The following is a 22,578-nucleotide window of genomic DNA, read 5'->3' on the forward strand; positions in this document are numbered from 1 at the left end:
TTTTGGTTGGCACCAGCGGCAAGCAGGGGAAAATTGTTGAAGGCGCTATTTCGATCGACGATGCTGGTTGGCTAGTTCGTTCATCGCATAATGTATTTTAATTATTCGGATTTCTTGGTCAGGCTTCCTCTGTGTCACAGATTGGTTTGGATGGGAGACACATCGGGCGTGTACCGAAAGACAGACCCCGATGTACTCGATCGTATCCTCGCCGCGGACAGCCACGGGAAAGATACCTGGCAGGAACTTGTTGTTACCGGCCCTAAAGCCTACCAATCACATCGCACCAGAGACTGCGCGGACGCAAGCGGAGAAACGCATGAACTGTTCTAGGCCAAGCGTCAAGCATAACGAAGAGTTAATTCTCTTTTTATTTGCCTACGTAGTTATGAGAATATGGTCAAGGAAGGAATATTCTGAACTATGCAGAACGGAGTCGGACAGTTCGATGTCCGCGTCTCGATCGTTACAACCCATCGCAACGAAGACCGTAATTTTACGCCTGTTGGTTTTGAACCCCCCGGGGAGAAGAAGGGCCAGGGCCGAACTTCATGACTTAAGAGGACTACCCAAGGCACCAGACCGGGTGGAAGGAACAAAGAAGAGTAGCAGGTACTATGTAGATACAGCAGCAACATAGCAAATCAGTTCTCCTGGCAATGAGGGGGTGGGAAGTCATGGAGGGGCGGGAGGTCTAAGACTGCTGCATGCCCGCCGTAAGATTGAGCTTCCGACAAAGCGTAAAGCCGGAGCTTTGGTCTCGAAAGCTTAGTGAATCTCGTAAGTACCCCTGTAGTTACATACTTCATAGATGCATGCCGACCGCCAGTACAGAGCAGTAAGTAACGTCCCTGTTTCGGTACATACTCGAAACTACTACTAGTAGGAATTAGTTAGTGGGCAGGCAGTGCTCCGTCCGGTCGCGTTCGACTGCCCTTTTGAGCCTGGACAAATCACCGAGGCATCATATTGGCCTGGGTGCAGCAGAGTCTCTCGACGAACTCTGGGATCTCTCATCATGTTGGAGACAGAAGGAGTCTTCTACTTTGTAGTATGCTTGATGTCATGAGGCGGATGGAGTTCTGCATCCCTTCTCCGCAGTTGACAGGCCCGCTTGCTCGATATTGGCTCCTTGGGGCGCTCAGTCCTCATGGCACATCCACAATCCCACATAAGTTAGGTAGGGGCAGGAAACCTTATCAACGCGATATCTTTGTTCGAAGTGGAGTGGCATCCTGGCTTGGACCTGAGCTTCACGGCTGGGAACAATGGTAGAGTTGCCCACTCGACTCCACGGCTGTCAATCTCGATTTTAGAAGTATATACTCCATCAATACTCCATAATGTGTGACATCCGATGGGGATCCTTATGGGGCTTCCCATCCTGCACTTCCCCATCACCGGTATTTATATCAACTGCGGGTTGTCCGCAGCAGTCAGGTACCTTTCTTTAAAGTTGATAGTGGTTCACATTTTAAGTGTCTCTTGCCGCGGGCTACAACTCCCATGCAGCCATAGCACTATGCTACCCATTGTTTTGTATCTTTGTCTATTAATCATTTCCTACGGTCACTATTAAGAAGTGACAGGAGTTAGTCTAACGGTGGTGTCACAAGCAACGACTCAACGGCTGAGCCTGCATCTATTACTCATATCATGCGCTCGGTTTGCTTTTGCGAACTAGGTATTATTTCGGACTTGCGTAAGCCGCGCTGGACGGGCTCTCAAAGCAGGGTATGTGTGTGTGTGTGCCTCCTGAGACATCCTGAGATTACAGGTTCGGCGTTCAGATCACTCAGGCTACCCTCCAAATCTCCTGGCAATGAAAATCCCACGCTTAAGGACAAGTGATGTTCAGCGCAAAGACACACACCACCGGCAGGGCTCCGACCATTGATTGAACGCCTCAGGTATATACCGGCTGCATGGAGCTTCTAGACTGCAGGCCGCAAGCGTGGTACTTTTGCGTTTCGGGGAGTGGCAGGAAATCCGGCCAATTGGCAAGTCGAGGAGGCCACGCACCTTGTTCCATCCATGCCAGTGTGCCACCCCTAACAGCTTGATTACGCCTTGGAAATTGTGATTTCGGAGGGCCGAGTAATACCACATTTTCCAGGCGTAACCCGTGGTTCGGCGCTGCGTATCCTTGCCACTTTCGACCGGAGGTATGATGGATCATAATCAACTCATTCCTGCAATCGCTGCTGGCGTTCAATCTCGAGTTCCGGAAGGGGACATCAGAGCAGCGAACAGGACGATTCGATTTTCATGGCTGTTAAGCTACAAATCATTCCTCAGATCAACGATTCTTCATCATGATGGGTCCCTCTTTTAGACTTCAAGACTGCGGCTGTTCTCCACCAGGAGATTTTCGCTGGGAGCTTCTCCCGCTTCGATTGTGGACCTTGACCTCTGGCTTAGGCGGGCGAGTGGAATCGCTGCACTTGCTTCTCCGTATTATACCCGGAGCTATCTGATCTGACCACCCGGCAGGGGTCACACAGCATGCAGCGATTCATAAACTCAGAGGAGGCTTACTGCAGTACGCAGTCCAGTATGGAGTCGTACTGTGAAAAGCGAAATTGACGATGCATGGCGGAATTGCGCGGAGGAGAGTTCCGTCAGCTTGCAAATGCGGAAGCCTATTTTGCCTTCTTTCTTTCTCAAAAGGGGATAACATTAACTACATTCGGATGAGTGCCTCGCGCTCGTGGCCACGGAGCACTACGGGAGCGTGAAGGAAACATGCCGTCATACACCCCCCGTACCATCCAATACCTACCGACTATTTTACCAACCCGGTATTATCATTACTAATGTGTGCGGAACGAAAACTAAGTAATCTTGCAATCTGCGCTCGGCTGGATGGAATTCGCACAGCTAACCTGGTATTCTCCCCATACTAGATTCATTATTTGTCTGTCATGTTGTTAGGAGTTGTCGGTCCCCATCCTCGCCTTAGCGATCGGATATATCGCTCAACCACAACAAATAATAATAATTAGCTAGACTAGCGCTTGCTCTCAAGCCGGTGGATGATGGTTCTGCAACATCTCGCCCGACTTGCCACTTACGCTGGCGTTCCAAGGAACAGGCGCCCGCAGTTCTCACGCCGGTCAGCACCACTGCGAGACGCCTTCCCGGACACGGTAAGACCAACATGATGCATCCAGTGGTAGCCTCCCGGTACTACCCTGCACCTCGCCCAATGTGGCGGTCCGATCACGGCCACCGGACTCCACCAACGAAGCCGATGGCCCGCTCATGGAAACTTCTACGGAGACACCAAGCAAGGCGGTGTGGGAGATCTCGAGAAAGACCCAGTCCACACACTGGCTGTCGTACGAGAGAAGGCGCACTAGACGCTGTTGGTCCTTAGGCAGCGCATAGCCAGAGGTTAAACCAGGTGCTTAACGGCATGGCTCAACGAGAAATTGTCCGACCGATCGCCGCCAGTCTGCTATCGTCCTAAAGCTTGGCTTCGCTTGTGAGACACTTGCGGACTAGTTGGACCAGGGAGTACACAGTAGGTAGGCATAATGCTGTCCGCCATTCTCCGCCCACCATACTGTGTCAGGCATGAAAGGACTATTCGGGCTTGGTATTCACTGCTACTGGGTACGGAGTTCTACCCGGCTGCAATAGTAGCCAAGCGCCTAGTATATGTGATGTCGATTACTTCGTACCGACACGTACCTACATCAAATTGCGTCGAGTTCCATATATAGATCCTACGGACACCGCCGCCTTCAACAAAAGGACTGTGTGCAGGCCCGAAAGTACATTCACCACAACAGATCGATAGAATCTCTCCTGTGTACTCCGTACTATCTACGTGGCAGGGATAAGCAGGCACAAGCGCGCAGCGTGGCTGGTCCGAGTCCAATCTCTGAACAATGAAAACCAACAGGCGCCGTGATAATAGCATAATAGTGATATAATGCCACTAAACTCCGTACGTGGACTAGTTCAGCAGCGCTAAAGTCCTTAGCCCCTCGACGAAAAGCATCCCTACGGGTCCTACAGAGCAGAAAAGAACTCAAAACGACCGCATGCAGATCTTCCCGCCGAATCCGGGACGCTCAGAGTCGGCCGGATACTTCCTCGGCACTTTTACCCTGCCAGGGTGGTTTTTCCGGGCATGACCGGAGTAATGCCGAAGCTCAAGTCTGGATCGGCTCAGTTTCAGACCTCGCGTGCGATCCAATCACAGCGAAAATGTTGAGCGAGGCGAGAACGCCACTCACCTCATTCCACTTGATGCCAAGCGGACCGGACGCTCTTGCGATGCACATTTTGTTGGTTGTTGTTCGGTGTGTGTATTGTGTGCTGTGTGGCCTGAGCCTGAGCTGCTTAGGCTTTTCCCCTCACCCCTCATCGCTCGCCTGTTTGAGTTAGTGACAAAGTAACTTACTCTGACTGGGAGTGTACAGAGCAGTTAGCGCTTGATCTGGATCGCATGGGTGAGGTAATCATGGTCATGTGCCTGACGCTGCGAGTCAGCCAGCCAGCCCGCTCGTCCTCTCTCCCGCTCTCCCGCCCGGAGTGCTGTCGCTTCTGCTGCCGCCGCCATCATTACTTTTTCCTATTCGATCAGATACATCTCTAGTTACCCAGTAGGTGGCTGGGTAGATACTACACATCCTTCGAGACATCTACACCGGCTCGCTTATGTCTAAAAATTGGGACCACACAGAACAATGGCTATTAACGTACAAGATCACAAGCATACTACTGCCCGAGTTGGCAGGAGTGTAAGCGCAGCTAGTAATTTGTTAATTGGGATGTTATTGCAGCTACAGGCTATCCCACACTTGACGGGCATCGTTGGCGCTTGCAACAGTTGCTCTATCTATTCGCCAGCCACCCGGACTAGGGTCATGCATAACTGGGGGGAAGGACTCGTTCGATCGAGCAATGTACCCAGTCGGACATGGGCGGCACTGACACTGGTCGTCGATCCGAAGGTAGCCATCGAACCATGGTCTTGGATCCGACTATGGGCCATGGCAACAAAACCGCATGGTCCCTGTTGAGGTCTCTGAATGATACGATGGCGGGTCCTTGGGATACGGGATGTATCTACCAGGGCCGCGTCATGATGTTTCCGACTGGTTTGACGCGCATGTATGATCCGGCGAGTGTGATATGTTCAACCGTATCAAATGCTACCAGGGCAGCCGGAGTGCAATCCGGGTGGCTATGGTGAGAATGGCCTGATTAGTAGGATTAGAGTTCGTTGAGCGTAACGCCGTCACCGGAGCCACCATACAACTTCCCTTTCAGATAGAGTAAGTGGCTGCCTGAGGCGTGATCAGATAAACGACGAACCCCCTCTCACTAAAGCTGCAGGGGTATGTCCGCACTACGGAGCATGGAGGAGGAACTAAGGGAAAGGAGGAGGGGACGCTGAGGGGAAAGGGGGAGAACCTGGAGATGAGGTATCCATGATCTACTCGATGGCCTCTCCCACCCCCGTATGGGTTAGAAAGGCGAGTCCGTCCCGCTTGTCTGTTGTCGTGTATAAGACTTTTGCCACCGGCGACAGGCCGACAAGCAGCCACGCGGACTGGGATTTCATTGTGAGACAGCCAGGTTTATCTGCCTAGTCTATATGGCTGATTATAATTTCTTCCTAGGCTGGAAAAGGATTGTTGTGACTTTCCCCAATAGGTATTTTCCACGGTCTAAGATAGGGAAGAGACGGTAAAAAAATGAGAGGTAAGCTGATTCAACCTTCCTTTAGATGTCGATTGTTATTATTTTAATTATTATTATTATTATTGTTGTTTTTATTATAGCATTAATTCTGTCATTCTATGATTAATACTAAGGTTAACTCGCTAGCAACAGCAGCAAACAACGATATCATCATCATCGGCTGCCGAGGCACAAGAAATGATAATGCAAAAAGCAAAATAATACCGCAACAAGAGGGTCAGCCCCAGGCAATCAACCAACTAGCGAGTTTAGAGGGCCTGCCTCAGGCGGGACACCGGAATAACGGACTCTCATTGCCAAGCACCACCAACCTCCCCTCTCTTCCTTCTTCCCCCTGTCAATCAATTTCCCCCCCCCCAGCCCCAACCCACCTCAGCCCGCTACTCAATTTTACCTACTAACTACGGAGTTACCACTCGTGCTCTTCCTTTTTTCTCGGCGCTGACTTGGGTTCTCAAGCAAAGATAAAGTTACAAGCTACACCATATAGTCAATGCAAGTCCATCCCAACACGGGTTAACATCCGACGGAAGAGCATACCATAGCCAACCTGCTGAAGAATTAGCTAGACATTTGACCCCAAGAATGCTCGATAAAATTTGTCGGCAGTAATTTTACACACCACTGGGACATTTTGCCGATACGATAGGCAACGACTTGCCTACTTCACAGCAGCTCTCGAAAATAATAAGTTGTAAAAGTCGGTGAAGGACCATTGCCTACGTATTGAAAACAATATATAAATAATATAATAAAAAAAAAAAAAAAAACAAAATATCATGGGCTATCAACTACTTACTACCTACGTTAATAAATACCAACAAAGGTACCAACCAACCAACCAATGAAGCCAGTCTACTATGAAACTACATACAAACCACCATGTAATTTTGAAACAAATTGAATAGATACATAGACTTGACTAGACAGATAGATAGACAGATAGATAGATAAAATGAATGGATACATCCCAGCCCTACTACCCACTACCTACCCATCCCTCCACTCCATAGATACTAAATAGACAGTAGTTAGTAAGACACATACTACTGCAACCTGCGTACCTGCAGGAAATTTAATGACCCCTCTGGCCCGCACGCCCGCGAAATCCCGCATCAAAGGTTGCAGGGCAGGAGACAAAGACGGGAAAGTCATTCGTTCGATCGGGAGGGGAGGCGTAGTGGAGATGTACGGGTGGATGGATGGATGGATGGGGTTTTGTGGTCGCGCGGCTGGCGTGTATGTGTGTGGATCGGGTAAGTAGGTAGTACAGTAGGGATTATGCTTGCTGATGGAGTTTTAACTTGGGTCAAGTGGTGCTATTGCTAAGTGTGGTATGGTTTAATGTACGGAGTATGGTGTGACTAGATAGATAGATAGCTACTTTAGAGGTATTATGGTTAAGTAATTTTTATGGGAAGGATGATTTTGAATGGCATAGTGATGTTACATTAATATGGTTAAGATGATAATCGGATTGAGTGGTAGTTGTCTCTGCTGGGTTCATTGGATGGTGGTGGTGGTTATATATAGTATATTTAGGTTGAAGTGGGTTTCACCTCAATATACTATACACAAAGGCTGCAACTGAACCACTACTACTGGTAGTACTAGTACTATCATGGTATACAAATGAGATCATTTTCGAGAAAACTGGATTTATATTGCATTAATTCGATGAAAAAAGTCTTAAAAATGTATATCCCTGTTACTCTTGATGTGGTCCAATTTAACCTTCATAGGGCCTAGTAGCGACATGGTATATTCATGGCACCATCATTAGTACGCCACTGTAAGCTCTGCAACACTTCTACCACTAGTCCTATGAATAATCACTCTAATGATATAAGCTGGGATTTTTATTAGCTACTACTGCTGTTTCTCAACTGAATTGGTCGGGTATAGAAAGTACTGCAGATATGGTTGATGATAAAGAGAGAGGGAAATTCACGAGAATTGTCTAGTCTTTTATACGAAAGAGCAACGCATGTTCTTATAAATCACCACAGCAATGATAGCCAATATCTAGGAAGGTCATAATATATTCTAGATTCGCAGTCAAGGGAAAGAAATTCCCTGCTGCCTTCTTTCTACCTCTCATGCATAATGCTGTCTATACTCTCCATATCTATTTGCACCCTCATTGCCCTCTCACGAGATGACAATACTGCCATGCCTTGAAACTCCTCACATCTGGAAGAGACAGCATTCTGTTCGCGGGTTCAGCACCAAAAAGCAACCCAACACCAGAACTCGCCAATATCAACTAGATAGGTCAAAGACAACCCGGACTAGCAGAATCAACCCTACGACACCAAATACATCACCGACTGCACCGCCGTAGCAACTCCCACCACACACAAACACATCTTCCCATGCAACTCGAAACAATACAGCAACTGCCTCACACTAATCATCTCCAATACATTAAGCACATGCAATGGTCCCTTGAACCTGAAGAGGTCTTTGATGAGCCTGCCTTTCTGCTTTGGGTACTCCTCATCCTCATTGTCATTCTCATCCTCCTCCTTCCACAAAACAACCTGGTTATCACCATCCCCCATCTTCTCACCCTCCCCCGGCAAAGGTATCAACGTCTCACAATCCCCCGTTACCAAGCTCCCCTCCACCACAATAAGCACAATACACGCCGGAAGCAAAACCAGAACCTGAGCAACGAGCATAAGTCCCGCGACAAGAACATCGGATCTCACGAGGGAAGTAACATCCGTCAAGTCCTCCGGCTGCAGCAGCACACGATCGAATCGAACCGGGGCAAGAAGTAACTCCGGCACATACATCATGATCGTCTCAGCACTAGCGTAAAGCAGCGTCGGCAGGAGAAGAGCTTTCCACCGATAATAATCAAGACTAAGAGGCACGTAGCGCATCTGCTCAGCGGGAGGGAGGATAGCTCCTGCTGTCCGGAAGAAATGGAATTCGGCGAGAGCGACGGAGGCGATGATGTGTGCGAGCGGCTCAGGGAAGCGTGCGATAGGCGATGTGAGCAGACCTGTGACTATAAAGTACCTCAGATTGTAGTAGATGGTGTAATGGAAGCCGTTGATGAGGGAGACAAGTCCTTCTTCGCGGTGGAGGGTGGTGAGGGTTTGAAGGAGGTTGCGGGTGGTGGTAGGCTTTGGATTTGATTTCTTGTTGTCGTCCTTGTCCCTGTCCTTGTTGGGGTTGGGAGGGTTGCTATCGATGGTGTCGAGAATGAGGAGGGACATCACACGGTTGCCGATGATATAGCGGATCTAGATGTGGTGATGGCGTACTTGTTAAGTTGTGCTCATCTTCGAAGGGTGGGGATTGGGTTGCTTACTATGAATTCGAGGGACAGTCCTAGAATGGCCAAGGTCAATTCTAGCACATTTTGGGGTGGTTCGGTAGGACTTTCTTGGAAGAGTCCATGGGTGTTGGCGAGTAGTGGATCGTTTCCTGCGGTACGGATGAAGGTGTTGAGGAGTTTGCGAAATGCGAATAGCAAGAGGCGTGACATGGCGAGTCTATCGATAGCGAGAAGTGGCCAAGAAGCGAGAGTCTCGAGATACCATGTTGGATGTGGGAGAGAAATACTGAGGTATAAATACTTGAAGCTATATTGCCCTGTCAATGAGTTGTCGGCACTTCCCTGCTCCCTGTTTCGCACACATGTCTAGAATATGGTAACAACCGCAAATATCTGGAGATCCTCACGGAAACCAAACTAGTTCCCTGATAGGGTCCATAAATAGGGCTGAATTCTATATGAGGCTTCTGTGGCCTAAGTGCGGGTGGATCCTCGCTGTGGAGAAGAGAATTGGTTGTTGATGATGAATCAACGATCTTCCCTTCCCACCACAAACAATGACTCATGCCAGTGGCAGTGCGAGGGATGCTTCTGTCCTTTTAATATAAAATGCTCTTACCTAAATGATGGGTAATTATATCGACTGATGCCGAGATATAATACTAATTTAGCAGTATATTGGCGCAATGCCGAATTATTTACAAGACTGTATGCGGCGTCTGTGGACGACTGTAGCCAAACATTAGAACGAACGTAACCTGAACAGTGTAGTGAGGCAAAACTACCTCGCAGATGCCTTGCTCGACGCATCATCTTGCACTACGTCTTCATCTGCTCCCACGCCATCTATAACAGCCGCATCCGCAGCGTGGATTGCGTGCTCCACATTGACCTTTGGTCCCGTGAACCACTTGTGCGCATCCACAACCCACCAGATAGTCACCCCCAGCATTGGCGCTCCCCAGACCAGACACGTCCAGTTCATCAGACCCGGCGTCAGATCAGAACCCGTGACACTAGGCAGACACAGCACGGGCACCATGAGAAGCACAAACGCCACACCCATTCCTCCAATCCAGGGCCCAAAGGGGCCCAGATGCCACGGACCTTTACGAAACCGGTGACCAACGAAGAACACCCGAATCGCGATGGGAATGGCAAAAGCGACAAACTGAGCGATGCCGCCAATAGAGAACAACGCCCCGATGGCTACATCGCCGGCTAGAACCAGCAGACACATGAGAATTCCCAGGACGCCATTGAGGATCACCGCATTGACCGGGGTTTGGGTGCGCGTGTTGACCAATTTCCAGTATTTGGATAGGGGGAAGCAGTCATCTCGTGCGTAGGCGTAGGTTACTCGTGAGGCAGCCACCATGCAGCCTTGGCCCATGGAGAAACCGCTGATGATGGTGAGGGCTAATATGGCCAGGGCAGTCTTGCGTGGCACGACCTGGAGCAAGTACGAGGCCCAGGGCTGGCCCAAGTCCGAGTTTATGACTCCATCAATGTCGGTGACAGTGTAAGCGACGACTAACTGCAAGAACCATCCCATTAAGCCACCAGCCCCTGAGGTCATTACGATCGCACGAGGCGAGGCGACATTGGCATTGGAGCATTCCTCGCTTAGGTGGAAGGGCGAGTCGTAGCCAGACATGGTCCAAATGACCCCGACAAAAGTCATCAAAACGGCAACACCATCGGGAAAGTCGGTGAGGTTGGTGATGGTGCCCCAGACGTCCTTGGACGAGGAAAACTTGGGCTCATTCGTAGTCCCAGCAGGAATGGCGATGAGAGTAATGACGAGGGCGATGATATTGAATGTTGAGCCCCAGGAATTGACACGAGCCACCCATATAGTGGGCATGCTGCTGATGGCCGTATGGATTATGAGAACGAGCACTGTTAGAAGATAAACTTGCCAGTTAGTGGGGACATAGTCTGGGTTCTGTATCGACGCAGCGGCGAGGATCATTGCAGAAAGCGCGTAATCCACAGATGGTGCTGCGGTGATCTGCCCAATCCAGTTCGACCATCCTGTGATCCAAGCGGCAAAGGGTCCATATTTTGGAGGCGCAAGGACCGCTGCGGCGTAGTAAAGGCCACCACTGTCAAAGTCAGTTTTATACTCCTATAGTACGCAACTCAGGAGAATCTTACCTGGTGGGCATCGCGGAACATAGCTCAGCCATGGACATGGCAACGCATTGAATGAAAATCATCGCGATGATCCAGCCCCAGACCATACCGGCTGTACCTGCATAGCCCATTCCTTGTGAAAGTCAGCCCTACCCCTCATATTGATGGATCCAGGAACAGCTACCGTAGTATATCGTGCTTGCAAATGATGGAAGCAATCCTAGCACCGAAAAGCTGACACAGAAGGTTGTCCATAGCGAGAATTCGCGTTTGAATTCTTGCTTGTACCCCAGGGCCACGATGACCCTCTCGTCCGCATCCATCGCATGATCGGTATAAGGGACGTCGCCCTGAGGCAGAATGGTCGTGACGGGGTCATGGTCGACATCCGCGAACACTGCTCCTTTGGAGACAGCCTTATGGCTGCTCGTACCAGGCATTATGAATGAACCATCTATGTAATAAGAGGTGATGTGTGTACAGTAAGCTGCTGCTGGGGAGTGGGAACGGCGGGGCAGGAAGTAACGTGGACGGAAGAAAAAGCAAGCAACGCAAAGATGCAGCGTTTGCTAGCTCAGACTCAAACTCTCATTTGTTCTTCTCAGACAGATGTCAAGCAGTATAAGTATGGAAAACACAGGTGAGTAGAAAATAAGTCATAGAGTGACTGCGGGACAGACAGGGTCATGCGCCAGTACATATATGAGTGGCTTTCGGGAAATCAATACTGCCATCTTATCTGCACAAGACACGTCCCGTCCTGCAAAGTCTTAATACTGATAGCCAAAGCCTTGAGTAAGATAGGTGGAATGCTGGTGTAACACGATAAACGCCTTAAGGAGCTCAGGTACCTCTGAAGCTGGGTGCAAGCGAAGCGGGGATCGAGCGCTGATACGCTTGGCAGCTGGTCACGATCTCACTGGATGACCGGAAGGAAAGACTGTCACTTGCAGTCAAGCAGCAGGAGCGAGTAGGATGACTCGCTAAAGACGAGACGAGATAGGATGCAGCTCCTTGCTGGTCAGAGACCTGAAGCTTGGCATGCACCATACTTGGCTGGGAAACTTCAGGCGCCGCGAGCGAAGACAAAACTTGGAGAACCCCTCGAACTTGACGCTAAAGTAATGACCCAGAAGCTGGGGAATCCATCCACTCGGGCTTATCGGAAGCAACTGGTTGGCTATTGGGTGCTTTGACTGCCGGATGATAAGCATCGAACGAATATCAAAGTGTTTCTAACGGGTCGATGATAAGACGGACGGCAGCATCTGGAGCTGGCTGAATTTATGACCTGTCAATGAAAGTAACAATTGGCCGGTAATAAACGAGTCGCTCTCCGCTGATTTGGCAGGCTATACCTGCCTTTATGAGAGTAGCGGGGTTGATTTCGTTCATTTTCAGCGGTCTCACCGGTAGCTATAGTGTGTCTACATAGTGTGTGTTAGTCGGTGGTCCCTAGACGAAGCTTAGACTCCTGTATCAGCCCCCGCATACAACTTGCATGGACACCACGGGAGCCACTCTTACCTTGCATTTGATACCAGTCTCCTCACTGGTCTTTCATCCATGGAATTCTCGCGAATGGCAGCCTCCAAATCCCTTCAAGCCACATCGTTCATACATCTTCGCGAAGGTCCATGGTGGCTTGAGGAACTGAAATTGTGACTATTCGGACTTTATCAGCAATAGTCGACCTGAGACTGCGCTGCGCAGCACTCGAACGGTGCTGTAATGCGTTCCTGTAGTCCGGCGCCAGAGATAGAATGACTAGCCCTGAGTGGTCCAGTGACCGAATTCTTAAGGCTAACGTTTAAACACGGACTATAGGCCTAAAATCGTGCATGTGTAGACGTAAATATCAAGGCTGTGGTTGGGGGGAGGAGTAAAGGAAGAAGCCTAATGTGCCTGGGGCGGGAGATAGGATCGGAACCTGAGGCTACAAGGCATGCGTGTGCCCCTGGAGAGCCATTGGCAGTCTGACGTAGACACAGACAAACAGTGCGTCTTAATGTTACTGAAAAAAATGAATGAAGCAGCCAGTGTCTATGTGCTATCAGAAACTCATCGCTATTCTACACGTACAGCACCCTCTTTTCTTCACCATCCATCCGCTAGGTGGCATATCCACGCTGGGTGGGTTCTTATAGATGGTCGGAAAAGCATATCCCATACGGCACCAATTTAGAAGGGCTAGACGATTATTAGCATAGCTCTCAATCCCAATTGCTGGTGCCACTGGAGCGGTATGAGGTAAAGGCACTTACGTTGTCCTCGGGAGCGATCGTGCGGTCGAAGTACTCATCGAGGAAAGGAACCTTCTGGAGAATGTCGCGGCGAACACGGGGGATCTCGCCGAAGAAGAAGAGGGCGAAGGTACCGGCGGCGACACCGAAGGTGCCAGCAATGGTAGCGCTAGATGTGCCCAACGTGTAAGCTGACCTGCTAGGAAGCCAAAGACGAGAGGTAGTCTTGGAACTTAAGGAGGAACTTACTACTTGGTAGCCAGACCGGTGGTGAGGCCGTGGAAGTGAAGGGGAGTGTGGTACCTATTCAATACAGTCAGTACGTCGCTTCCAGATACCACTTGCAGTCCCGGCTGGATTGGTGCCTCTCTAGCTGGATCTTGTATTCTCGTCAGAGGCAGGGTATGGCAGCAGTATGGATAGTTTTGCCAAGCACAATCTGCAGTACCCAGAGCTAGCAACAGGGACCCCGCCTCGTTGACCCAACCCAAGCCACCATGGACACCTTGTGTATTCGTATCTCGACCGAAGATGGGATATCGGGGGTTCTCACTTGGGAGCGAAAGGAGAGCGGTAGGCACCGGCGCTCTGGGCGGCGGCGCGGCGGAGAGTCTGAGAGAAAACCTATCGGCGAGAAGACAAGATCAGCACTGGTTCACTATTGCCCAAGCAGGGTTCAAGTCGCTATTATAGTAACATGGATAACGGCTCCCGACGCAGTTGAACAGTGGGCAAGCTCAAAGAACCCGACAGAACACTGGTAGGATGAAGGCCACACGAAGAAACTCTGGGGAAAGACATACCATATTGACTGGGTCTAAAGAAGCACGTCTGGCAACGACAATTGCTCCAGCAAAGGATGACGGCAGCTGCACTTGAAGTCTGAGGCTGTCGACGAAAACCGGGAGACTCCGCGACGTTGAGTGCTTGCGGCTTCCGATAGCCAATCAGCGACCGGCAATTGGCATTCACGTGACACTATGATTGGTCAAATCAGAGGCCGCGCATTTCCACTGCTCATGCCATCATTTATGTCGACAATAAAAATGCGTGTGTCGAAGCATTCAACCTCTACTGCAGCATAGCATCCGTTGAAAAGATCATTCAAAGGACCTGATTATTATGGGCACTTTTTCGTTTGTGTATGGCCAACTGGAAGACAGTGAAAGTTTCAAAGGGAATTTGTGTACAACAGTAGCGCCATATTCTAACACCATTTGGGACAAAATAACAGACAAAAGTATAAGAGTAGAATCGTCAATATGAAGAACCCAGAGATCCTGGTAAACATATAGCAACCCAGTAAACGTCCAAGATAGACACGAAATTAGGGCGTGGAAAAAGGTATAAAAGAAGTAACTGTACAATGCCCATATTATGGGATCAATCAACCTTGCCGGTCGATCCACCGTTCAGAAGACCTTCCTTTCCATCAAGGTTGAAGAAACCACCACCGGTGTTACCAGTAACCCCGAGTATTCCGCCACGAGCCCCGCGTCTGAGACTCCTTCCCCGGGCTACAATTGTAGCACCAGCCACCGAAAGCGTCAGGATGATAAAGAAGATGATCGGGTGACCGCTAATGAAAGTCCGAGTGAAGAAGAAGACAGACTCAAAGGTACCGACTGTGGACTTGGGCGTGAGTTTCGGTGGGTTGGCGATGACCAAGGGGATGGTCTCAAGGATGGAGGTCCGGGAAGCCATGATAGAAGCTCCGCTGGAAGACGTATCCCAGTAGCGCCGGTTCTAAAAAAGATAGATTAGCTTCAAGTCCTAGCAGATGATTAACTATTCTGTTGTAGTCACTTACATCCTGATCATTGATAACCACGCGTTCACCGTTCTCGACGTCGATGCCGTATGTGGTTCTCAGCCACCGTTCCCAGAAATCGCCATCAATCCAAGCGAAACCGACTTGCTTCTTGTCATCTTCGCGGATGGTAATGCGCATGTTCTTGGCGGCCCGCAAGGCACGCTGGTCGTTACGGTCTTCGGCTTCCTCGATCCGCAGCTGCTTAGCGTCACGCAGCTCAGCACGCTCCAACTGGAACAACTGCGTCTGCTTGTCCATCCACTCAAGGGCGGCATTCTTGAGCTCTCGCTTCGATTGAAGGAACTCGTCCGAGTGCTTCCGGCTCAGGATGCCAAGGACCACATACTTGCCGTCCATGATTTCCCGTGCGTTTGAGGCGGTGAGCTCAGGAACAATGGGCAGCCACACAGTGCGCATCCAATTGAGAATCTGGCGGAAGTCCCGCATATCCTTAGGAGCAAGCGCATTGTAGTAGCTGGGGCGACCGTCGCGGGACACAAGGAGGCGTGGCCAGGTCGAGATCTTGAACCGTTCCGCAAGAGCAGCGCTGTTCGTCTTGACAAGCCGGGCATGGCCGACCAAACTAAGAGTCAGGCGCTCGAGAGCTTCAAAATCTTCCGAGGTGGTCGCATGGTCATAGAAGTACAGGAAGATGACGTCCTCTTTCTCCTCCAACTCCTTGAAGATGGTGGCATCGACATCCTGTACACCGGATCCAACATCAACAGCCTTCTTGGCGTAGCTGACCAAATCTCCGAGGCCACGGAGACCGGTATACTCGACCCTCTCACCGCCGCGGAAGAAATACATTGTCGGGAAGGCGCTGACACGGGCATCTTTGCAAAGTCGGGATTCCGCATCGCAGTTCACTTCGCCCACATTGAGAACACCCTGCATCTCCTTTGCCATTTCCCTCCAGTTGGGAGCCAATGCTTGACAGTGGTGGCACCATGGTGCGTAGAACTTGATGAACCAAGGATCCTGAGTGGTGGTGACCAGCTTCTGGAAGCTCTCCGCGGTGAGAGGGACAGAGATACCCTGGGGGTTTGCTGGGGCCGGCTTGGGCTTAGGCTTGGACTTGGACGACACCTTGTCTGCAGGTGTCTCGTCCTCGGCCAGCTGTGCAGCCTGCTCGTTGTGCTTTTCTCCAGCCTTGGTGCCCGCCTCACGATCCTTATCTTTGGCGACGGGCGCCTCGGGCTGAGCCTGAGTATCCACTCCCTTGTCGCCAGGCTTGGGGAGATGGAGACCATGGGCAGGCCGCGAACCAGGCTTGATCTGTTCCAGCTTCTCCTCAACGAATTCGCTGATACCCTCCATACTCCTCTTTCCATTGTACCGTTCAACCAGTTCACCGTTGTGATACAGCGCAAAGGTGGGGAACTCTTTGACTTCGAGTTTCCGGCAAAAATCGCCATGCGCGAGACAGTTCATCTCGGCGAAATGGAAGTTGTAAAAGCCATGGAATGAGTTCAGCGAATCGGTGTTGGATGACTTGGAAGACGACGAGGACAAAGGATCGGAGGTCTAGTGGGACATTAGTGGATGCTGCTGGCAAGGAGCGATATTGACGCAATGCGCGAGAGATTAACTCACGTAGTAGAATTCATAGAGTGTCTGCCATGTAGGGGCAATCTTCTGGCAGTGTGGGCAGGACGGAGAGTATTGCTTGACGAACCTAGGTTCTTGTCAGCTTTCTGGAGGACCAACGGTACATATAGAATGAAGAGACAACATACCAGTAACCGTCCTTGATCGTGTCATCGAAGTTGTCGGGAGTCAAAGCCTTCATAGGCGGGACCTCGATCCCATTGAAGGTAGTCGACTGACCCTCCGACTTCACGTCGGAGTCGCCTCTCTTTACGAGGTGATGGCTGGGAGAGACATTATCGGAGGGGGCGGCTAAGGCGGGAATCGAGAAAAGAGAGAGTAGGGACCACGCCAGCAAAGAGACCCTCATGCTGGCTGTAGCGTAAGGTCTTTGACCTTAGAAGTGTGACTGAATAAAGAGGGACGGTTCGAATTTCGGGGGTCGAAGGAGTAGTGGAAGAAGTCAGGACGGGGCGTCACAGGTGGCACATTGAACTAACGACGGTCTAGAATCGCTAAGGGACACGCTTGAATGTACCCCTTGTTGGAGGGGGGCGAAAGAGATATCAGCAAGACAACTGCTGAGGAGAAGAAGAAGAAGAAAAAAAAATGAGCTAAGCTCAGAGACTACTGCGGAGGCGATCCGCAGGCTCTTTGAGAGAAAGAATGCAGGAAGAACACTCCTACAAGAGAAAGCGATAAGCCGACCAAGTGAGGTGCTCACGAGAGCCGCAGGGAGAGACTGAGGGAGAATGTCCCCCCGGCGCCACGGTTTCTCCGCGCCCCGACACGGGACCTCAACCCTTCGCGCATCGATCCCGATCCAGTGTGGTATCTTGACGACTGACAGCGCCGCTATTCCCGCTTATCCTCTGCCATTGGGTCTGTCACCACCCCGACCCTTATACCCAATTACACAACCTCCAGGCATAATGAGGTCTACATTCCGGTTGCTCGCCGGTGTGAAGCCGGCTCGTTACTTGGAGCCTTTCGCTCCTACCGGCTTGACCGGCCTCGTCACTCACCCTAGCCCTCGCCCGACCTTGATCTTCCTCTACAAGTCCACCCTGGACAAGCTGAAGGCCTTCCCCGAGTCCTCCGTCTACCGCCAGTCTACCGAAGCATTGACCCGCCATCGCCTGCAGATCGTCGAGTCCACGAAGCCGCCCGGATTCGATGCTTGGTTGGAGCGTGTGAAGAAGGCCGTGGCTGAAGAGCCCGAGCGCTTCGCCTCTCTTCGCCGTCCTGACGGTACATATGCCGCCTGGCAGCGTGACGACGGTTCCGACAACCCCCGTGGTCAGGAATGGGATGGAGAGAGCATCGAACCTACTACCGAGGGCCCCGCTCGTACGGCAGAGGAAGAAGCGCGGTGGCACCAGGCCATTGAGGACTCTACCAAGCCCACTGCCGAATCAGACTTCCACACTTCACAGATGAAGTGGGAGAACGAGCCCGCCCTGGAGGCTGAGCAGTATGTGGCATCATCTCTGAGCTATGCTACCGTTCCGTGGAGATGCTGATCAATTATTCTAGGATCGCCGAAATTGAGAGACAGATTGGCGCCGGCCTGATCGAGGAGGTCATTGAGGTTGCTGAGGGCGAGTTGAAGGTTGTTGACGAGCTGTACAGGACTTCCGCGTAAGTTGACCGATCGACCAGTTTTCGTTTGAAGCCAGAGATGCTAACGTTATCTTAGTTGGGAGGAGCTTTCCGAGAAGCCCAGACCCGGCCAGTGGTCTTACTTTGAGCGCAAGACCGAGTAAGCATAGAATGGTTTTCTCATGAATGGAGGATCCGAAACTAGATTCCCCATCTGCTTGTAATTATTATCTTATGGTTGTGTGAAACAAAATTCGATGCCAATGCCAGGCCAATTTCTTTTTTTATGGGGTTAAGTTCATAGAAGTCGTGATGAATTCCGTTATATTTGGTTACAAATGTCCCCTTGAAGAAAAGAAACTAAGGGAGCTGGTGCAAGTGATGCGTGTGATGTGAATAACTAGTTCATTGCTTTAGTTGATGACTACTGCAAACACCCCCAGAGGGTGCTTACGATGGTCGCATCTGCACACAGGTATTCCCTTCTCAGATGATCTACAAACAGAAAGGCATCCACAAGCATCTATATCTTAAGAAGTGATGCAGGGTTGATGTTTGATGCTCACCATGGAATCACAAACCGTAGGCGGTGAGCCCCATATGGCTAGCCGGTTCCAGATAGCTGGCGGGATTCCGTCTCCTTGTGGACACATCGCTGCCAGTCCCTGAACATCTTCGTTGACCTTGCTGGCCATTCCGGTCGGGGACTTTCCTTCTTTCTTTGCGCTCTCATCTACTCGATTCTCGGGACTCCTTTGCACAGACGGGCTGGCTGTTTGAGCGGCTCGTGGCCTGGTTTCCCCTCCTTCTCTCAGGCCGTTCTCCGACGCCGCACATAGTCGCGACTCTCCTTCCCCACACAACATGAAATTGGATGTCAAGGTACGGGTTATAATGCGGGGTCTAAAGTCCTTAGTTTAAGCAGAGGCTGTGGCGTGCAGAGGATATAATCTTGGGAATCAATTATACGAATGCTGACTGTTGTTGTGGCCTAACAGAGACAGCTGTTCGCCCGCTCCGAGCGGGTGAAGGGCATTGACTTCCATCCCACAGAGCCATGGGTGAGTACTCAATCGCTGCAATCCGTTGATCAATACTGATACTTTTCAGATCCTCACAACGTTATATAGCGGTGCGTGACGGTAGCGAGTGGAGGAAATCATCGAACCTGATGTGCTAATTCGACATAGGCCATGTATACATCTGGTCTTACGAGACTCAGGTGAGTTGTGCAGACAAAGAATCGCTATGATGCACTGCTGATTGCTGAATTATCTAGTCGATTATCAAAACCTTCGAACTCACCGATGTCCCTGTACGAGCCGGTCGATTCATCGCTCGCAAGAACTGGATTGTCTGCGGTTCCGATGACTTCCAACTTCGCGTCTACAATTACAACACCTCCGAGAAGATTGCCTCGTTTGAGGCGCATCCGGATTACATTCGTTCCATCGCAGTGCATCCTACTCAGCCTTTTGTTCTCACGGCGTCCGATGATATGACGATCAAGCTCTGGGACTGGGAGAGGGGCTGGAAGTGTGTCCAGGTGTACGAGGGCCACAGCCACTACGTGATGGGGCTTGCTATCAACCCCAAGGATACGAACACCTTTGCCTCCGCTTGTTTGGACCGTACCGTCAAGATCTGGAGCCTCGGCTCGCCTCACGCCAACTTCACCCTGGAAGCCCATGAAACCAAGGGTGTCAACCATGTCGATTACTACCCACAAGCGGATAAGCCGTACCTTCTTACGACATCAGATGACAGGACCGTCAAGATCTGGGATTACACGACGAAGGCGCTCATTGCAACCCTGGAAGGACACACAAGTAACGTTTCGTTTGCCTGCTACCACCCGGAGTTGCCGGTCATTATCTCCGGATCGGAGGATGGAACTATCAAGCTCTGGCATGCAAACACATACAGGCTGGAGCAGTCGCTAAGCTATGGCTTGGAGCGTGCCTGGTGTATCGCTTACCAGCGTGGCAGACAGGGTGTTGCAATGGGTTTCGACGACGGTGCGGTAGTTGTGAAGATGGGCAGAGAGGAGCCGGCGGTTTCCATGGACGGCTCAGGAAAGATCATCTGGGCCAGGCACAACGAGGTCGTTTCCACTGTCATCAAGGGTGGTGATGCTAGCATCAAGGACGGCGCACCGCTGTCTCTTCCCACTAAGGAGCTGGGATCTTGTGAGGTCTATCCCCAGACGCTGTCTCATTCCCCCAACGGCCGTTTCGTTTCGGTATGTGGTGATGGCGAGTACATCATCTACACTGCCCTTGCCTGGCGAAACAAGGCTTTTGGACAGGCCCTGGACTTCGCATGGGGCTCCAAGGACAACAGCAACGATTACGCTATCCGGGAGTCCACGACCAGCGTCAAGATCTTCAAGAACTTCAAAGAAGTCAGTGGTGGTCTGGACGTGGGCTTTCAGGCTGAGGGTCTCACCGATGGTGTGCTTCTTGGTGTTAAGGGACAAGGAGGTATTGGCATGTTCGACTGGGAGACGGGTAACTTGGTCCGCCGCATCGAAGTCGACCCCAAGGCTGTAAGTATCTACCAACGACTAAGTTAAGGCGACCCTTCACTCACACCTCGAATAGGTCTACTGGTCCGAGTCCGGCGAGCTGGTGACCCTGGCTTGTGAGGATACTTTCTACGTCCTCCGCTTCTCCAGGGAGAACTACGTCAACGGTCTGAACGCCGGTGAAGCCGACGAGGATGGAGTGGAGTCCGCCTTCGAAGTTGTCACCGACATCAACGAGTCTGTCCGCACAGGTCAATGGGTTGGAGACTGCTTCATTTACACGAATTCGACGAACCGCCTGAACTACCTCGTCGGTGACCAGACCTACACCATCTCTCACTTTGATCAGGGCATGTACGTCCTGGGCTACCTGCCCCGCGATGGCAGAGTGTACCTTGCCGACAAGGACGTCAACGTCGTCTCCTTCGGTCTCTCCCTCAGCATGGTCGAGTACCAAACTGTGGTGCTGCGTGGTGACATGGACATGGCAGCTGAGCTGCTCAAGGACGTACCCCAGGACCAGATGAACAAGGTTGCACGATTCCTCGAAGGCCAAGGCTACAAGGAAATGGCCCTTGAAGTCGCAACCGACCAAGAGCACCGGTTCGAGCTGGCACTCGGGCTCAGCAACCTCGACATCGCCCTGGAAATTGCCCGTGAAGCCAACAACGAGCACAAATGGAAGACGGTCGGAGATGCCGCCTTGGCAGGATGGAACCTGGCCTTGGCCCAAGAATGCTTCACCAACGCCAAGGACGTCGGCTCTCTCCTCCTTCTGCACACTGCCAGCGGCAACAAGGACGGTCTCCGTCAGCTGGCCGAGCAAGCCTCGGAAGCCGGCCTCCACAACGTCGCCTTCTCCACCTTCTGGTCCCTTGGCGACGTTGACGGCTGCATCGACCTCCTGGTGCGTACCAACCGTCTGGCCGAATCTGTTCTCTTCGCACAGACCTACAAGCCTTCCCGTGCCCCTGCTCTCGTCGCACAATGGAAAGAGTCTCTCGAGGGCTCCGGCAAGACCAAGATCGCCCGTCTCATCGGTATCCCCCCCGGCTGCCCTGACCTCGCCGCGGACGATGACCTCTTCCCGGAGTGGGACGAGTACCTCCGTCTAGAGAAGGAGGGAGTTGTTCCTGAGCCCCCCTCCTCAGAGTCTTTGATCGACGTGCACGCCGACGAAGACGGCAATGCCGTGTCGGCAGGTAACGGTGAGCCCGAGGTGGAGGCTCAAGCCGAAGCCGAGGCCGAAGAGGAAGAGGCCGAAGAAGAAGAAACTGAGGCATGATCTGACGATGGTTGTATAAGGTGGAGAAAGATTAGGAGAGAGCGTGTGTGAGGTTTTTTTCCTTTAATTTCCGCAGGAGTAGGAAGAAGAGAAGTGATAAGAGGAAAAATTATTTCCATGTACCGTTGACAACCCTCCTACTTACTCTTATCTAGCTTGCTTGCTCATTTTTTACATAACTTTATTCATCTTTCTAGAACTATGTGTTGTCTTTTTCTTTTTTACATCTGCTTGGTTTGTCATCATGATTCAATCTTATGTTCATCCTTTCTTCTCTTTTATATTTGAACATTGTATGTTTCTTTGGTTCAGTTATCCATCCTACTACCTGTATCTATCACCCCTAGTTCTAACGATTTGAAGTGA

General features: G+C 51.1%; 6 protein-coding genes across 6 annotated transcripts; 2 read left to right on the forward strand and 4 right to left on the reverse strand.

The window, feature by feature from the left end:
• Positions 1–8,027: 8,027 nt before the first annotated feature.
• Positions 8,028–9,223, reverse strand: AKAW2_21131A (uncharacterized protein; the record flags this gene model as incomplete). Its single annotated transcript, XM_041685921.1, has 2 exons — positions 8,028–8,978; positions 9,047–9,223. 2 exons carry the CDS (start codon positions 9,221–9,223, stop codon positions 8,028–8,030), a joined length of 1,128 nt encoding a protein of 375 aa, XP_041539957.1.
• Positions 9,224–9,711: 488 nt separating this feature from the next.
• AKAW2_21132A (amino acid permease) lies at positions 9,712–11,592 on the reverse strand (the record flags this gene model as incomplete). Its single annotated transcript, XM_041685922.1, has 4 exons — positions 9,712–9,742; positions 9,799–11,121; positions 11,174–11,285; positions 11,337–11,592. 4 exons carry the CDS (start codon positions 11,590–11,592, stop codon positions 9,712–9,714), a joined length of 1,722 nt encoding a protein of 573 aa, XP_041539958.1.
• A 1,741-nt stretch (positions 11,593–13,333) lies between these two features.
• Positions 13,334–14,201, reverse strand: AKAW2_21133A (cytochrome b-c1 complex subunit 10; the record flags this gene model as incomplete). Its single annotated transcript, XM_041685923.1, has 5 exons — positions 13,334–13,342; positions 13,417–13,564; positions 13,645–13,698; positions 13,949–14,019; positions 14,199–14,201. The coding sequence occupies 5 exons, from the start codon at positions 14,199–14,201 to the stop codon at positions 13,334–13,336; spliced, it is 285 nt and encodes a 94-aa protein (XP_041539959.1).
• A 577-nt stretch (positions 14,202–14,778) lies between these two features.
• AKAW2_21134A (putative disulfide isomerase) lies at positions 14,779–16,642 on the reverse strand (the record flags this gene model as incomplete). The annotated part of the gene is made up of 2 exons (XM_041685925.1): positions 14,779–15,141; positions 15,206–16,642. The coding sequence occupies 2 exons, from the start codon at positions 16,640–16,642 to the stop codon at positions 14,779–14,781; spliced, it is 1,800 nt and encodes a 599-aa protein (XP_041539960.1).
• A 1,088-nt stretch (positions 16,643–17,730) lies between these two features.
• On the forward strand, positions 17,731–18,564 carry AKAW2_21135S (complex I NDUFA5 subunit family protein; the record flags this gene model as incomplete). Its single annotated transcript, XM_041685926.1, has 3 exons — positions 17,731–18,272; positions 18,335–18,439; positions 18,498–18,564. 3 exons carry the CDS (start codon positions 17,731–17,733, stop codon positions 18,562–18,564), a joined length of 714 nt encoding a protein of 237 aa, XP_041539961.1.
• Positions 18,565–19,264: 700 nt separating this feature from the next.
• Positions 19,265–22,212, forward strand: AKAW2_21136S (coatomer subunit beta'; the record flags this gene model as incomplete). Its single annotated transcript, XM_041685927.1, has 6 exons — positions 19,265–19,282; positions 19,399–19,461; positions 19,511–19,532; positions 19,591–19,622; positions 19,680–20,948; positions 21,004–22,212. 6 exons carry the CDS (start codon positions 19,265–19,267, stop codon positions 22,210–22,212), a joined length of 2,613 nt encoding a protein of 870 aa, XP_041539962.1.
• Between the last annotated feature and the right edge of the window lie 366 nt (positions 22,213–22,578).

The sequence above is a fragment of the Aspergillus luchuensis genome, chromosome 2 (assembly GCF_016861625.1).
Source record: "Aspergillus luchuensis IFO 4308 DNA, chromosome 2, nearly complete sequence".
NCBI lineage: Eukaryota > Fungi > Ascomycota > Eurotiomycetes > Eurotiales > Aspergillaceae > Aspergillus > Aspergillus luchuensis.